The 17,890-nt window shown below is 38.1% G+C and overlaps 2 protein-coding genes across 2 annotated transcripts; both read left to right on the forward strand.

Moving 5' to 3' along the window:
* The first annotated feature begins 32 nt into the window (after positions 1–32).
* Positions 33–9,465, forward strand: LOC139934749 (uncharacterized). The gene is made up of 4 exons (XM_071929142.1): positions 33–246; positions 3,293–3,670; positions 4,605–4,712; positions 6,754–9,465. The coding sequence occupies exons 1-4, from the start codon at positions 165–167 to the stop codon at positions 7,056–7,058; spliced, it is 873 nt and encodes a 290-aa protein (XP_071785243.1). The 5' UTR covers positions 33–164; the 3' UTR covers positions 7,059–9,465.
* Positions 9,466–10,301: 836 nt separating this feature from the next.
* Positions 10,302–17,258, forward strand: LOC139935372 (uncharacterized). Its single transcript, XM_071929920.1, has 4 exons — positions 10,302–11,368; positions 12,503–12,630; positions 12,745–13,006; positions 14,804–17,258. The coding sequence occupies exons 1-4, from the start codon at positions 10,339–10,341 to the stop codon at positions 15,049–15,051; spliced, it is 1,668 nt and encodes a 555-aa protein (XP_071786021.1). The 5' UTR covers positions 10,302–10,338; the 3' UTR covers positions 15,052–17,258.
* Positions 17,259–17,890: the final 632 nt, after the last annotated feature.

Here is a 17,890-nt window from a genome sequence, read left to right on the forward strand (position 1 = left end):
ATGTTTTGAATGAGGTGCATGCTGGTCTAGCTGGGGGTCAAACTTGATCTCTAGTCAAACCAGCACCGCGGTGCTTACGAATCATTTACTATTGCGACTGGCTGAAGAAAAACAACCACACTCAAATTTACAATCTTACTTTTTTTTCTGGAGGATACAATATTATGATGGCGTCGAAAGTAAAGCTCTGTCTTCTGTGTGTGGGGATTCTATTGGTGGTCCAGATTGAGCGGGCCATGGCAACTGGTAAGAAATTAAAAAATAGATTGTTTCGTTTTTGCAGAAGATTTGGAATGGACGATGTCGAGCGATAATTCAGCCAATTCAGTCTTTTATTTTCTGTATAATTATATTTGTATCTTTATCTGTGTATACATGTATACATTGTAGTCAAAACTGGTCATATAAGGAACTATGCCATTTGTTGGCGGGGACTGCAGGGAGGGCACATCACTGCGATGACGACAATATATACATAAATATTTTTTTTAAACTTTTGCCACACCCTGGACCCTAATAATAGTAACAATAATAGTATTGGATATTCTGGGTCATTGCGTGTATATAAAAAAAAACATGGGTTAAAAAATGGAATATTTCCATTTATGTATAGTCTTCAATCTTGTTATTGCCGTTTCTTAGTGTTTAGAAGTCAATCTCCAATTCAATTCACACTTATTTCCATACTGTCAAAACACATGCAGCATTACAGAATGCATAAAACAGCATATGTAGTGTAAGGTTTTTACAGTCAAAGAAAACTTCGAACAGTATGGAGGCTAATTTGATAAGCCGATCGCTTGTGGTAATCAGCCTGTGGACAGATCCATAGGACAAGATAAACGAACAGACAGATGACGTACGAATAGGAACAAAACAACTTTTACAAGCAACAACGCTTATTTAACTAAAATAAAAATGTTAGTCTATGCAGTGATATAAACGTGGCCAATATATGAACTACTTCATTCAATCAAATTCGCACTGACAATGAATTATATTGTAGGGCTTGGATGAAAATCAAATAAATGAATAGAAATAATAAATTGAACATTTTCATTCATGTAAAGTCTTCAATCCCGTCATTGCCTTTTCTCTGTGTTTTGAAGTCGTTTTTTTTTTTAAATAATAATTAATAATACTCGGTTCCTGTATAGTGCTTTTACCACACCAATAATAATTATGGGCGCATCCTACCGCCCAGTGTTGTTTCCTGTAAGGTTTGTGAAGCTACATATTGAAGTTAAGACATATTCCTTCATAGCACCATAATAGTTCGTATTTTTACAAGGTACTGTGGCGCAGTAAACCTAGCGACACCACCTACGATACGTGCACTGGGTTCTTTGACGCAGCAGCGACTATTTCTTCCATTCAATAAAAAAAACCTATTGCCGTTGAGTATCATAAACAGTGTAGGGTTTGGAGATAGCCCTTGATCAAGGACCCTTCCCCTAATTCTGTACACAGAAATACCAAAGTGAATGCCGCCAGGCTAGGATGGGTGTTGGCCTACGTGCAACTTGAACAATATTTTTAACGTAAACAAATTGTACAAAATGTGCCTGACACCCTATTGTCCGTCATTTTTTTGCGCGAGCATTGGGCCGTTTCAGAATGAGCGGCTACGGTTAGCTACGATTAGATTTCCGCATCATCATGCGTTGAAGAATAGAAAGTCCTTGGCAACACACTTAGTAACGGTCGTAGCCGCAGCATGTAGCCGCCCACCCGGATACGGCCTTACTCTTCGAGGTATTATACAGAAGGCATAATTGGAAGTGGTCTCTTGTACCCCCTCCATTCCACTTAATGACTAATTTGTTCCATTTTTTTGTAACCAGAAATATTCAAATCCAACTGTATTTACTATGAATACATGTATTTGTGTTCAGTGATTGCCACGCTCTTGTTTCAATGCCGTACGCCAGCAGCAGTAGACTTGACTCAAGTAACAATCCCGTGCCATCCCCAGGAAACTATATGTGTTTTGTGATTCTCTGCATTCCCCAACCTTTTCCGCATGCGGCGGGACCACATTTTGACGGAGAGCGTGCACCGTACTGTGTATGCTACGTTTTATAATTTGGGGGTGATATGCTTAGGGACCTCTCACACGAGAATGGGACTTGAATCAAGTCTACAGCAGCAGCTGTGTGTGTATGCCAAACAGTAAATGTGCCCATTGTTTTACATAGGCCTATGCGTTGAGTTGATGGTTTGTTATTATTGGCTAATATTATGCGGAACTAAGCCTGAAATTACAAATTTTGTATGGTTTTCTGTTCGCTTTATCAACCATATGGCTCAGTGGTTAAAGGCACTGGACACATTGGTAATTACTGAAAATAATTTTTAGCATAAAAAGTTTCGTTCGTAATAAGCAGTTGAGAGCTGTTGATAGTATAAATCATTGTAAGATACGGCTCCCTCTGAAGTAACGTAGTTGTCGAGAAAGAAGTAATTTTCCACGAATTTGATTTCGAGACCTCAGATTTAGATTTTGAGGTCCCGAAACCAAGCATCTGAAAGCCAACAACTTCGTGTGACAAGGGTGTATTTTCTTCCATTATTACCTCGCAACTTCGACGACCAATTGAGATCAAAATTTCACAGTTTTTTTTTAATGCATTATGTTGAGATACACCAAGTGAAAAGACTGGTCTTTGGCAACAACCAATAGTGTCCAGTGTCTTACAAGCAGGGTACACTATTGGTAGTTGTCAAAGACCAGCATCCTCAATTGGTGTATCTCTAGCGTAAAAAAACCCCAAACCGTTGTGTGGATAATATTTGGGCTCATTTGGTCATCGAAGTTGCAAGAGAATAGTGAAAGAAGAAAAAACACCATTGTTGCTAAACTTTTTGTGCTTTCAGATGCATTATAACAGGCCCTGATGAAGTCTTTTTGTTTTTATTTGAGTTGGAACTTACCCCATTCTCAAAAACTATATAGAGGGAGCCGTGTCTCACAATGTTTTATACTATCAACAGCTCTCCTTTGCTCGCTGCTAGGTAAATTTGTATGCTACAATCATTTTGTGTAACTACCAAAATAATGTGTCCAGCAGCAGATCTCAAGAAACGCTGGGAATAGTTTTAACTAGAACGAGTAACTCGTCCTAACTTAGGATAGGTTCAATGCGTCACAAAGTTAATGAATACGAAACTCAACTCGTCCTAAGTCCCAATAAATTCTAAGTTTAGAAGAGTTACTGGTGAAATAGACGACAGTGCCTTTAAAACCAACCACCACTTTTACAATCCTGTGTTTCGTCTTTTATAACTTCAGATTATTACTTCTCGGATAACTGTGGTCAAACAATCACCATCAACGCTGGCGGCAGTGCAGAGATCGACTCCCAATCATCATATTTTTATGACTCCAACCAGGACTGCACTGTTACCATACAGACATCCTTTATACGGAGACTCCTCGTTACTTTTGACTATGTCGAAACTGACGGGTCTTGCGATACGGACTTCCTTGAAATCTACGATGGACCGAATCTCATTTTGAACAAGTTGGCCACAGTCTGTGGGTACACAGCATCGTCATCAGCCTATGCGTCTTCACAGAATTCACTCACCCTTCGCTTCAAAACCGGGGACAACTTCTACTCTCCTTTAGGTCGTGGGTTTTACATTACATTGACGTCTTTCAAAACAGGTATGTTTTTTTTGTGTGTAAAGGCACCTAACAGTAACACGTTTGGTGAATGTCAAAGGCCAGTATATTCTCACTTGGTGTATCCCAACCTAAGCATATTAACAAACCTGTGAAAATTTGGGCTCAATTGGAAATCGAATTTGCAAGAGAATAATGAAAGAAAAACACACTTGTTAGCAATAGGTACTTTGTGTGCTTTCATATGCATAATAAAATGCTTCAGCTGAATTATTTTGTTCTTAAGTGAGTGAGAATCTTCCTCTTAAAACAAAAACTACGTTAGCAAGTACGTCTTTATGCTAACAATTATTTTAAGTTAACAATAGTGCCCAGTGCTTTTAATATAAAAATAGATTTTTTTAAAGTTCATCATTCGACTTGTCGCAGTATATCTGTGATTTGTTTTCATCAAAATTAGACGGGTCAAGTTTGTGTGTAAAAATAAACGGATTTATGTTTCACAGCATTGATTTTAGACGAATATTGTTTCTCTTAATTCTTGCGTCATCGTTTTCACAAAGAGACACACAATCTTGAGAATTATTGATGAGTACAAGAGGGGGCCTCTATCTCAACAATTGCATGCGTTTTAAGGAAGAGCTCCAGGCCCCAGAAAGGCATTGTAATAATTATTACTTTGGGCATGAACAAAGACAAATTGACTAGAGCGGGACTCGAATCAACGACCTCCGGTCATCAACATGCAGGCGCTCTACCGTTGAGATACCTAGCCCCATTTCGTCAATATCTTTGTTCGAGGGTGCCAGTCAGAAGCCATACAACCGTTAACTGCCGTGTAGCCAGGGATCACACCCAATTTACGATACAACCTGGGAAGCGGCAGCCAGGGGGTCACCTTAAGGGGATGCAACTTTTTAATAATAATATAGCAACAAAAGACGCATTATGTGACTTTTGTCTGTTTTGTGTACAGGTGTCTGTGGGTCAGGTGATTTCGAATGCGACAATGGCCGATGTATTGACAGCAGTCTACAGAACGACCTTTACGACAACTGTGGGGACTCGAGTGATGAGAACTACGGTAATTCGAATACTTTTTAATCCTTTTGTTTTTGTAACCAAACGATTATTTTATAAAGTGCGCCATCAAGCGTTTGCTCTTTAGTTAAAGAATAGTTAAAATTTTAACAAGATCGTCTGTGTACAGCACGGTATGTAAAAATCTTGGTTGTTTTTGAACACAGGGGAGGACACGGTTGTTTGCACTTCGTGGTGATGCTGACAATAATATAAAACAGAAACTAAAAACAGAACTAATATTCCCCTGTGGCCTTTCTCTTAAAGACGAGCAGAGTAGACTAAGTGTTCGAAACTTCCAGACCAAACTCTTCTGAGAGCCAACACTCCCTCAAAAAACTAAAAGAGTTATTGCAAACCTGCAAGTTATCGTTATTATTAGTTTATTCTTAGAATTAGTATTTGCCATCGCACTAATCTGTTGAACCACTTGAGTAGTGTGGAGTCTTACATAGAGCCCAAATCAATGATGGCTGCCTGATGAGATGAGAGTATAGGGCAAGGACACCAGAGTGTGGGTTCGACTCCTGTTCTTGACACTTTTACAAGATAAATACTATGTTTAGATGCTTCGCATCGCAGGAAGAAAATTAGTAGGTTAATAGAGATCGTGATTCATTCTACTCGGAAAATGGCCCCCACATTTTCGTGGTGGAAAAAAAAAAACATTTTAAAAGATTACATTTTAACCATTGGAGACGTTTTGTTGGCACTTTGGGGATCGGGAGAAGACAAAAGCAAAAAAAAAGTTACACTGAAAATCTTCAGAGCTGAGACATCATGTTAATAGGAACCGAGTAACTAAACTTAAATTTCGATGGCCTTTAGTTAAAAGACCTTTTCTACAAATCAATTCAGGCATCAATTTCAATTTGTTTTTGTAAATACATTTTGTTTGATGTTACAAGCAAGCTAGTTTAGTTCTGACTTCATTTCAATTGGAAAATATCATTAGGTCCTAAGGCTGTGTCCAGCTGCTTCCAAACCAAAGCTTGTATATTATTCATACGCAAAATATTGTTCACGACCTCACGTTTTGATCTTTCTATCTACATGAGAAGATCACTTTACTAATTCTAGAGTCGAGCTAGACTTGGTTCTAAGTCTGGGATTGTGGCTCCGAGTCATATTATTGCCTGATGTAGCGCCCTCTCTTGTTTAGACTCGGTCATTGCGCGAGATGCGTGGGACGTTTTTCGTGGCTGATGCAGAGCAATAACAGCGATCTCAGACTTGAAATAAAGTCTAGGGTCGAACATGAGGTGATTCATCATATTATTTTCAATTCAAAAGGATATAGGAAGTCCCATTTTTGGCACAGCCACCCGTTAAATTCAGCGAACCATTTGCAAAATAAATTAACTTGTTCAAAAGGAAATCTATGCATGGGGAAGGAAGCAGACAGCATAAAATGGAACCGAGTTGGTGACAATACCAAAATAGTGCAAACATCTGGTTAAATTAACGTATGTAACTCTGTCTAGACTCCAAACTTAAAGGTACTGGACACTATGGGTAATTACTAAAACATTTATTAGCACAACACCTTACTTTGAAACGATCAATACAGAGCTGTTGATAATAAAACATTGTGAGAAACCGCTCCCTCTGAAGTAACGTAGTTTTTGAGAAAGAAGTAATTTTTCAGACCAAAATATTTGAATTGAGCCGAGGTCTCGAATTCAAGGCATCTGAAAGCACACCACTTGTGTGACAAGGGTGTCTTTTCTTTCATTTATTATTTTATGCATATGTTGAGATACACCAAGTGAGAAGACTGGTCTATGACAATTACAAAAGGTAAAGGTATCCAGTGTCTTTAAGAGTTCGAATCCTTATTAAAGCTAACCGCTAGTTTTACAATTAAAATGACTATAGGCAATAAGTATTGTCGTCTAGTTACTGCATTACGAATTGTGCGATTTGTAATCATAGACGTTAAACCAAAGTTTGTTGGGCCCTGGTGTTTGTTGGTGACTCTGAACATGCTCTACTGAACAATAAAAATATTAATAACAAATAATATGTTGATGTTCGTTTTTCAGAGGACATCGTTAATAACATTATCGGCTGGAGCATTGGGATTATAGTCGCTGTCGTTGTTGGGTGCATCGCCGGGGTTGTTCTCCTGGCTGTTTGTTGCGGTTGCCTGTGTTACCACCTTTGTTGCAAGAACAACGCACCCAGAACAACCACAACAGTTGTAGTGCCCCCTGGCAACCAACAACAACAACAACAACATCAACTAGGGGTCTACCCTCAGCAACTCGGGGGGCCACCACCGGGCTATAACCAAACGCCAATGGCAATGCAACAGCATCCCGGGCAGTATCCGCCACCAAAAATTTAAAGCATCAATCAAGTCGGTTTCACACATTGATGTAAAGAATTTAATCTACTAGAATTAGTGCCTACCATTTACTCGTTACTTCGCATAACAATAATGTAAACAATTTATGTTTTAAAGGGGGATGTATTTACGTTTGGCGTGGTTAAAGTGTAGACCATGGCCCAATTTCATAGAGCTGCTTAAGCAGAGATCTTTGCTTATCATGTTTCTGCTAAGCAAAACTAAGCAGGATTCCAGTCACAAATTGTACATGTTACATGGTAGTTTGGCTGGTAACCTAAAGTTATTGTAAGCAAAAGCTGTGCTTATTGGTGTGCTTAGCTATTTTGCGTGCTTAGCTATGTTGTGTGCTTAAACGGCTCTATGACATTGAGCCCATATAGTCAAAGAAAGTCGGTTTCACACCTTGTGCCAACCTTTCCTCTTTCCTGTGGACAACAATGTGTCGAAATTAAACGTTTAACAATTTGGATTTGTTTTCCCCTTTGTCTCTCTTTATATAGACTGCATTGAGTTTACACAATAGTTGTTAACTTAAAGGAACACGTTGCCTTGGATCGGTCGAGTTGGTCTTTAAATAGCGTTTGTAACCGTTTGTTATAAAATGCATATGGGGGTAGAAAGATGTTGTAAAAGTAGAATACAATGATCCACACAACCATGCCTTGAAATTGCACGGTTTTCCTTTCATAACCTCGTCGACTAACACGGTGTGCCATTTATGGGAGTCAATTTTTGTATTCCCATAAATGACCGACCGCGTTAGTTCGCACAGTAAAAGGAAAACCGTGCAACTTCGAGGCAAATTTGTGTGGATCATTGTATTCTACTTTTAAAACATCTTTCAAACCATATGCATTTTATAAAAAAACTGTTACAACCGCTTTGTTATAGACCAACTCGTCCGATCCAAGGCAACGCGTTCCTATTAAAGGCACTGGACACCTTTGGAAATTGTCAAACACCAGTAGCCCTCACTTGGTGTTATCCAAATATTTTTTAAAATAATAATAAATCTGTGATTTCTTTTGCTCAATTGGTCATCGAATGTGCCTAGAGAATAATAAAAGAAAACCTCCCATGTTGCACAACTTTGTGGGCTTACAGATGGATAATAAAAAGGCTTCAGCTGAAGTATTTTAAGTGGGACATTTAGGCTAGTACCTCTTTCTCAAAAACTACGTTTCTCACAATGTTGTATAATATCAACAGCTCTCCAACCAAGTTTTTATGCTAGCAATTGTTTTGAGTTATTACGAATAGGGTCCAACAAAAACAACATTGCATCGACCTTTACTCGTACAAAAAATGTATGATTACAGAAACTCAATTTTCTTCAAACTCAAAAGTGAACGTTTAGATCGTATAGGCCCCTGCACATTGTCAAACTTTGTTTAGTTTCTAATGTTTGTTGTTTCGTAACCAATTATTTTGCACATTTTTTGTTTTGCATCTGAATTAAACCTTTGTTCTTGTATTGTATGTCCCTTGTTTTAAAGGTGTTACTATGGTAATGGGTATTATTACTTTGGCAATTTGGGTTTTATAACACAAAATCTGCATGTTAGATAAATAATCTTTTGGAGTCTTTGTTGTACATTTATAGTGGTCCCAAGTGTTTTTCAACTCACATTTTGTTGTGGGAAAACATTGCAGCTGTGAAATCAGAGACATTTTTATACATTAAAGCTTTTACTTTTTATAATACGCATATATGAATATTTGCTTTTTAAAATACACATATTAGTTTGCATAGTTCAAGTTTTTACAGTAAAATTAGATCAGTTAAAGGAACGTTACAGAATTGGTAAGAAACAAACATCGTGAAGATCACAGATTTACGTAAAACTTACACGGTCTAATGACGATGACAGTAAACATCACTTTAAATAGTTTTGTCTGAAATTTCATATTATTTGATGAGGAATAAATAAAACTCATTTCCTGTTTGGAGTTAAACTCTCACTGACCGATTTAACTTCTTATTTTAATCCGATGTCATGCAAAACTTGCAATCGGGTTTTCACTATTTTCTTGTGACCCAGATGGCCGATCGATCCCGATTTTCTACAGGTTTGTCGGTTTATGTGTATTATGGTGAAAACATAAAGTCCTAATACTCCTAACACTGCCAGCAATTGATTTGTTAGCAAAAAACCAATTCTGTAATGTTCCTAAAGAGTGTTCATTATTCAGAAGTATAAATGTCAAGTATAAATGTTGATATTTTTATCAGCGATAATAAAACGATTCACATTTTTGTAGTTGGTTTGATACTCAATATTAGTGATGTGTAGTAAACATGTTGTAGACATTACGTATTGACAAATAATAAAGTCACCCAAGCGTGTCAGTGGCTGGACTGTGTGAGCGGGCCAGCCACGAGGCAGTCTTGAGTCAGCTGTTAACCGAGTAAGACGTTGTCCTCTCCACCTTTATTCAGCCGAGACTCAGGACCCAACCCATAGCCAAGCGCTATACTACACATTGTCCATAGTGAAAGCTGTAAAAACAATCAATCTCTTGTTAAGCCATCTTTCCTTGTTATGTTCAGACTGAGTTGTGCTTCCTTGTTCGTTGTCAACGCGTCATTATAACAACTGTGGGTCTGGCCCAAGTCCAAAACCAATCCTCGAGTCTGGTTGAAAGTTGTGCACACGACACTCTCTGAACTCTGACCTACCTACATAGTTCCCGAGTCAGTCTCTCTTAAAGGCAGTGGACACTATTGGTAATTACTCAAAGTAATTAATAGCACAAAACCGTACTTGGTAACGAGTAATGGAGAGCTGTTGATAGTATAAAACATTGCGAGTAAAGGCTCCCTCTGAAGTAACGTAGTTTCCGAGAAAAAAAGTCAATTTCCACGAGTTTGATTTCGAGACCTCAGAATTAGATTTTGAGGCCCTCGAAATCAAGCAACTGAAAGCACACAACTTCGTGTGGCAAGTGTATTTTTTCTTCCATATTATCTCGCAACTTCGACGACTAGTAATGAGCTCAAATTTTCACAGGTTTGTCATTTTATGCATATGTTGAGGTGTGAGAAGACTGGTCTTGACAATAACCAATAGTGTCCAGTGTCTTTAACGTTCAACGGCTATTTCCCCTAAGAATCCAGGTCGCTCTAACAGCGTATCAGGAAGAAAAACAAACTTTAATGCGGGTACCATCTGTTCAATATAAAATGATCTACAGATAGGCTGTTGCTCACTCATTTTCTACCCTATTTAGCAATGAAAGGAGTCGTGTTTTGTAGTTGCAGTTATAATTGAGCAAAATGGGGTTGTTTATCCGTTCGCTCTTGGTCATTCTGATTGCGAATGCTCAAGTTGAACTACAAGTTGAAGCTTCCAGACATCAGAGAACGGTTTCACGTGATGTAGATACAAATAGTAAGGTAGACGAGTTAAGGCTTATTGTAGAAAACTACCTAGTCATTCTTGAAGATGAACTCAGAAACACACAAGATCTGGTAAAAGAGCTCAAAGTAACAATGACTGATAACCATGGAACTGTTTCATCGGAGCTGGAGGACACAAGACGTACGATGGGTATGTTTCAGGCTGCAATATCAACCAACCAAGAAACAGCTACCTCTGAGCAAGAGGAAACACGTCGAATGGTTAGTGAGTTGCAGGCTGCAATATCAACCAACCAAGAAACAGCCACCTCTGAGCAAGAGGAAACACGTCGAATGGTTAGTGAGTTGCAGGTTGCAATATCAACCAACCAAGAAACAGTCACCTCTGAGCAAGAGGAAACACGTCGAATGGTTAGTGAGTTGCAGGTTGCAATATCGACCAACCAAGAAACAGCTACCTCTGAGCAAAAAGAAACACGTCGAATGGTTAGTGAGTTGCAGGTTGCAGTATCAACCAACCAAGAAACAGCCACCTCTGAGCAAGAGGAAACACGTCGAATGGTTAGTGAGTTGCAGGCTGCAATATCAACCAACCAAGAAACAGCCACCTCTGAGCAAGAGGAAACACGTCGAATGGTTAGTGAGTTGCAGGCTGCAGTATCAACCAGCCGAGAAACAGTCACCTCTGAGCAAGAGGAAACACGACGTATGGTTAGTGAGTTGCAGGTTACAATATCAACTAACCAAGAAGCGGCCAACTCTGAGCAAGAGGAAACACGTCGTGTGGTTAGTGAGTTGCAGGTTGCAGTAACTACCAACCAACAAAAGGTAACTGTCGCACTAAGAAACACAACACTTCAGTTAAAAGACACAAGACGTGAAATAGGAGTCATTGGGCGTCAGGTGGAAGAGCTCCAGGAGTCAGTATCTATGACGAAGATCCATGGTAGGTTTTGTTTGCTTGCAATCGTGTTTAAACCATGGAGGTAGAAATAGACACAAGCACACAACATTATCTCTTAAACGAACACGTTGCCTTGGACCGGTCGAGTTGATCTTTGAAAAGCGTTGATAATCGCTTGTTATTAAATGCTTATGGTTGGAAAGATGTTTTTTTTTTATTTTTTTTTTTATTTTGGTAGAGTTTTTCAGCGCGTCCACATCACAGCTGTTACAGCTCCGGTTTTTCTTGTAAAGTTTGGTGTTTTTTGCAGATATTTGTGTGGTGCTTAACATTCTGCCTCCTCAACCACATAGAGAGTGGCTGCCTCCTGCAAGGAACAATAACCTTAGGAATTCCGACTCTTTGCCTTGTATCAGGTGCAGAACCAACCGATACAGGTCTAGCCCCATTCCCTACCTCACCAGTATTTTGAACATGGAAGTGGTATTTTGTCAAAATAAAGCGTTTGTCACTAAAATATGTGGTTTGATGAGTGGAATATGAATAAACAATTAACTAAGGTTAAAAAAAATTAGTTTCCATTTTAATTACAAATTTGAAAATTAGCCCGACCCGAGAGGGCGCTGTTCGTGACGTCAATCGAGGCGCGATGAACCGCATGCAGTACCAACACAAGATAGTGACGCTTGGCGAAAGCTAAAGCTGTATGCTTTCAGACGCTTAATTTCGAAACCTCAGCTGAGGTCTCAAATTCAAATCACATATTATGTTAGTGGGAAATTACTTCTTTCTCGAAAACTACGTTACTTAAGAGGGAGCCGTTTCTTACACTGTTTTCTACCATCAACAGCGTTCCGTTGCTCATTACCAAGTAAGTTTTACGCTAACGATTATTTTGAGTAATTACCAGTAGTGTCCAACGCTTTAAAGAGAGGGATATACGCCTGTCTTAATATTTTATGCATTAGGTACGTCACAATGCTATTCCAAAACGAGGCGATGGGCGCAGCCACTGCAAGTGATGGGGAAGTGCGCCCATAGCCTCATTTTGGGTAAGAATTATGACGTGCACAAATATTAAGAGAGGCGTATAGTAGATGATTCTCATTTCAATCTTGTCCTGGTATTCTGTTTTCCATCTATACTAAAATCATCATCTTGTTTTGTTTATACAAGGAGTCAGAGATTGTTCCGACGTGCTCGCAAGAGGTGGGGCGTGCAGTGGCGTTTACGCCGTAAAGCCGGACTGCGGTGCACCATTCGATGTGTACTGTGATATGGAGACAGACGGCGGAGGCTGGACGGTAAGACAATGGAGGACTTTCCATCCAAAATACAACTTTTTTAGAAGTGTAAAGTCTTAAATGTTAGGTGAACACACCCATTCAAAACGATGTGCGTAAATTTTTCTTCGATAGGTTTTCCAGCGGCGTCAGGACGGCAGTGTAGATTTCTATTTGGACTTTGCCAACTACAGCCGGGGCTTTGGGAATCTAGAGGGAGAGTCTTGGCTCGGTAACGACAACTTGCACCGTCTGACTGCTCAGGGCGAGTACGAACTCCGCGTAGATCTCACAAGCTTCCGGGATGAATCCAGATATGCCGTGTATGAATCGTTCAGCATCGCCGATGTTAGCGACAACTACAGGCTGTCGTTGGGAAGCTACTCGGGAACCGCAGGTAAGATGCTATAAGTGGATACTTCGTAGTAATACAAAAATATTCTCATAATCTACCTGTGAATGATCTGCTGGCAATTTACAAGGGTTATGTTAGACCTGTTTTAGACTACTGTGTTCCTTTGTTCAATGGTAATCTGACTAAAGAGCAGGTCAACAAATTGGAACGTATTCAAAAAAGGGTGTGTCGGATAATTTTTGGTAAGACTTATTCTACTTATAGGGAAGCTTTAAATGTGTGTAAACTTGAAACCCTTGAAAACCGTAGAGACAAACTGTGTAGCGATTTTGCTGTCTCAATCGAATCCCATCACATGTGTAGAAATTGGCTACTTCCCCATAGAAACTGTCAGATTAATTTAAGACACACCAACAAATATGACCCACCCAGATGTAAAACAGTTCGCTACAAACAAAGTGCAATTCCTCAAATCGTCAGTCTGTTAAATACCTTTTAATATAGTTACGTGTGTATGTATAATAATTGTGCCTACTGTTTTTTTTACCAATGTATTTTTGCCAATGTATATAAATAATAATAATTTTTATTTGATGTAATTTTCTTTGTTAACTTTTACTTGATGTAATTTTTTAAACATATTATGATGTTGACATGTGCAATTCAGTTTTTTAACTGCGAGTCATGTTTTAGTAAACCATTTTTGAATTGAATTGAAGGGTATTCTGTGTCCATCGCTGTGACCGATTGTTTTTGGTAGGTGTCAATGAAAGACAGAAAAGAAACATCGTGATTCAAATAGTTGAATGAGAAATCACCTCTTTCTCAAAAACTACGTTCCTTCAGAGGGAGCCGTTTCTCACAATGTTCACATCTCTCCAATGCTAGTTAAAGTAGGTTTCTAATAGTCATTTTGAGTAATAACCAATAGTGTCTGGAGTGCCTTTAAAAGTGGAGGGGAAATTGTCTATGTTTTGTTCCTCAACTCCAGACGGAAAAAGGAGGGGTAGAATTTTGCATCCCTTGCTGCTCAAACCAAGTAAAAAAGAGGAAGATGATGTTTATTCCTTGAAACTAAAAAATGACAAAATGTACGACAAATAACTTGAATTCAGCAATTTTAAACTCGCTAGAAACATTTAACAGAAAATCGGAAAACCACAATTTGGAGGAGAACAATTATACCGTATAAACGTTGCTTTTAAGTCCCTTTTCGATAGCAATTTTCGAACTATCTTATTAAACTGTAACTTAAAGCAATTGCACAACGTCGGTAAACAGTATATTGTCCAAAGGCCACTTCGTGTATCACAACGTATATATAAAACAACAAACCTGTGAAAAGTTAGGCTCAATCGGTCATCGGAGTCGGGAGAAAATAACGGGAAAACCCACTCTTGTTTCCGCACGTTTCGCCATGTCATGACATGTGTTTCAAATAAATCCGTTATTGTTGATATCGAGAATTGATAGGTGTTTTAATGTTTTCTCAAAAAGTAAAGCGTTTCATGGAATAATATTTCAAGGGAAGTCTTTCACCAGTATCTTCTGTAAACTTTGTAAGTTATTTGTAAATCTGTGAACTTTTAATTTTTGGTTCTGTTCAGAATGTGTCCAATGGCTTTAAAAAGGAAACAAAATGCAGTTAAAAATGAACCTGATTGTGTAACATTTATCCACTTCTCCCAATATTCCAGTTCCATTAATTGATAAATTTGTTTCTTATTACACCTTATCCATCTAAGTTATGTTCAAAACAAATTAATGTTTCAAGTTACCTCCTGTCATCATCGCCTTTATTTACACGTGACTATAGTGGCTACGTGTGTTATTTTACAGGAGACATGTTATCATGGCACAATAACCAGGCCTTCTCGACCAAAGACCGAGATAACGATCCCTGGAGTAGTGTTAACTGTGCTGAGCGATACCACGGAGCCTGGTGGTACCGTAGCTGCCACCGCTCCAATTTGAACGGGAGATACTTCAATGAGGCCTCTACGGACCGAGAAGGAATTATTTGGCTTTACTTTTCGGATTATCGCTCACTCAAAACTACTGAGATGAAAATTAGAAGGAAAGTTTAGACCTTAATTAAGATGGATACCATTATAAAAAGGTACGCAGTAATAAACATCTCCTCATAAATCACCTGATCGCTTCATCTTATTAAGTTTCTCTTAAATTTTTAAACCAAAATAATAAACCTGTACTTTGAAACCTAAAAATGGAAAACATGGAAAACAATTTAATGTGAATTAACTTTTAATGCAATGGATTAAATGAGACATGTATAAAAATCGTGACATCGGGTAGCTAAAATAGTTGCAGAAAGTAAATATAGGTTTTCTCGGTCAAATTCGGCAAATGAGCAGTCAATTTCATTTCCATGCGTTCGAATTTAAGCTGTTTTGCCTCTCCACTTGTTACTGCGTTTCAAATTTAGAATTCGGCCGTTCAATTTCGTTTTGGGTCGAGTCAAATTCCTTTAGCACTCTGTTCAATTTAGCGTGGCGTCATTCTTTTTCGTGACACACTCGCCTCAAGAAGCGTCTACGAATTTGAATGCTGCTTTGATGAATTGTTAAATTGAATGATTATTTTGTTAATTCGAATGACTCAACATTACATTTGACTAATCCCAAAACGAAATCGAATGACCCTTTTGAGTAGCATTCAATTTTGCGCGAAATAGAATAGCTTGGTGGTTAAATTGGCTGCTCATTTTCCGAAATTGACCGAGAAAACCTATAATAAGGAATGTCACTTTAAACCCAATACGACCAGTATAGTATGTAATACTTCCAAGTACAAACGCATCGCTTATAAAACTCTCAAGATACCCTTTTAAATAACCCGTTCTAAATCCGACTCGTATAATGAGAGTGGGTGCCAGTGTTATTATAAGCAATGCGGTGGCTTGTTGAATCGAATACAATATTTTATTTTGTCAACTTTGTCGTGAAAGATCCGGTATTGTAAGTTGTTTACATAGATATATACGAACATTAAAAAGGGCTTAAAGATGCTATGTCAGATTTTTGGCCCCAAACATTAAAATTTTTTTTTTTTTGAGTGAATGGTATTTCAAAGAGTATTCCGCTTTAACGAAAAAAAGTTTAACTTTTACTTTCAATGGTCAGGAACCAAGACATAAATTTAAAACGTTTCTTATAAAACACATAAGAATTGGTCACGTGATATATTGTCGGCACTTTATTTCACTGCTACTATTAATTGGCGGACTTTTTCGAGCAATGGCTCAAATGAAAGCTTGTAACTTTCTCGACCCCCATCAAAATACCTATTGAATTTTAAATTAAAATGTGTGGGTCAAATCGGCCAAAAATCTGACATAGCATCTTTGATACGGTTCCATACTAAATCGACGCATTTTTAAAGGCAGTGGAAACTATTGGTAATTACCCAAAATAGTTATTAGCATAAAACCGTACTTGGTAACTAGTAATGAGGAGAGGTTGATAGAATAAAACATTGTGAGAAACGGCTCTCTCTGAAGTGACGTAGTTTTCGAGAAAGAAGTAATTTTCCACGAATTTGATTTCGAAACCTCAGAACTAGATTTTGAGGTCTCGAAATCAAGCATCTGGAAGCACACAACTTAGAGTGACAAGGGTATTTTCTTTCATAGCTATCTCGCATTTTGTACGACCAAGTTCAAATTTTCACAGGTTTGTAATTGTATGCATTATGTTTAGATACTCCAAGTGAGAAGACATGGTCCTTGACAATTACCAATAGTGTCCAGTGTCTCTAACAACAACTGTCTCATTTCATAACAATTGTTCCATTTGGGTTGTCCCTCTTGCAAATGCTTTGTAAGCAAATGGCGGTATGGTAGAAATCATTTATTCTCTTAGTAGGCCTAATAAGACTAATATCAACTGCAATGGATATGTCCTGGTTAATTAATGCTCAGATATAATCTATGACAGAAGTATAATCTATGTATGAATGAAATCTAAAATAAACAACTGTGTAACAGGTAATGATCCAACTTGGGTTAGTTTCTAATTTCCTGTACTCAAAATCTTTATTTTACGTTATTTTGCTATTATAAATGGATTTTGAACTTGAGGCTGTTTTTTAAATATTTTATCTGAAGACATCATGCAGTTCTCACAACCTAAACCTTCCTGCGTTCGAGCAAGAATGTCATGAAATCTTCACCTGATACACTCTCATTATGAGTTATCACTCGGCGATTGTTATAATTTATGCAATTTCTCGAATTAAACGCCGCGCACTTTGGCCGAAAAGTGTGTGACAAACATTTTTGGAGGGAGTCCTTCAAGCTGAGAAAAAGTTCTATAAATCGTTTCTTATTCGTTTTCTCAAGATTATTTGGCCGATTTTTATGATTCACAATTTGCTTTCACGAAACCACTGTTTTTCAATAGGCTACTTCGTTATAATTTAAACAATAATCTACAATTCCGTATAATACAGAAAGCAGGGAAAGAAAAAGGATCAATGACAATCGCTCTATCTCATCCTGAAGTGTACTTTTTGTTTTACCCTTTTTACACTGATGTGTGTTAGTACACTATACACAGTAGCTAACTTTACCGAGCTCTGTTGAAAAACAAATCCACACATATTACTCGGGTGGGATTCTAACCCACTTGCAATTCAATATTTCACCCAAAATAGTCTAACAGTAAAAAAATAATGCCGTTTTATATTCCCTTTTTTTCAGTGTGTGTCTAATTGTGTCTACCGTTCTAATACATATCGTCCGAAAGACAAAACGTTTGCAAACAATCTCAACTCGTTTTCAACGGCCGGAGACCACCGACATTCTTTTTATGATAAAACAATCAATATCACATATTTCATAATTTTCTCGATCAGTAAAACCTAACAAATGTCATAACTCATCACAGAAAAGGCCGATTTGTTTGC

Source organism: Asterias amurensis, chromosome 3, assembly GCF_032118995.1.
Source record: "Asterias amurensis chromosome 3, ASM3211899v1".
NCBI lineage: Eukaryota > Metazoa > Echinodermata > Asteroidea > Forcipulatida > Asteriidae > Asterias > Asterias amurensis.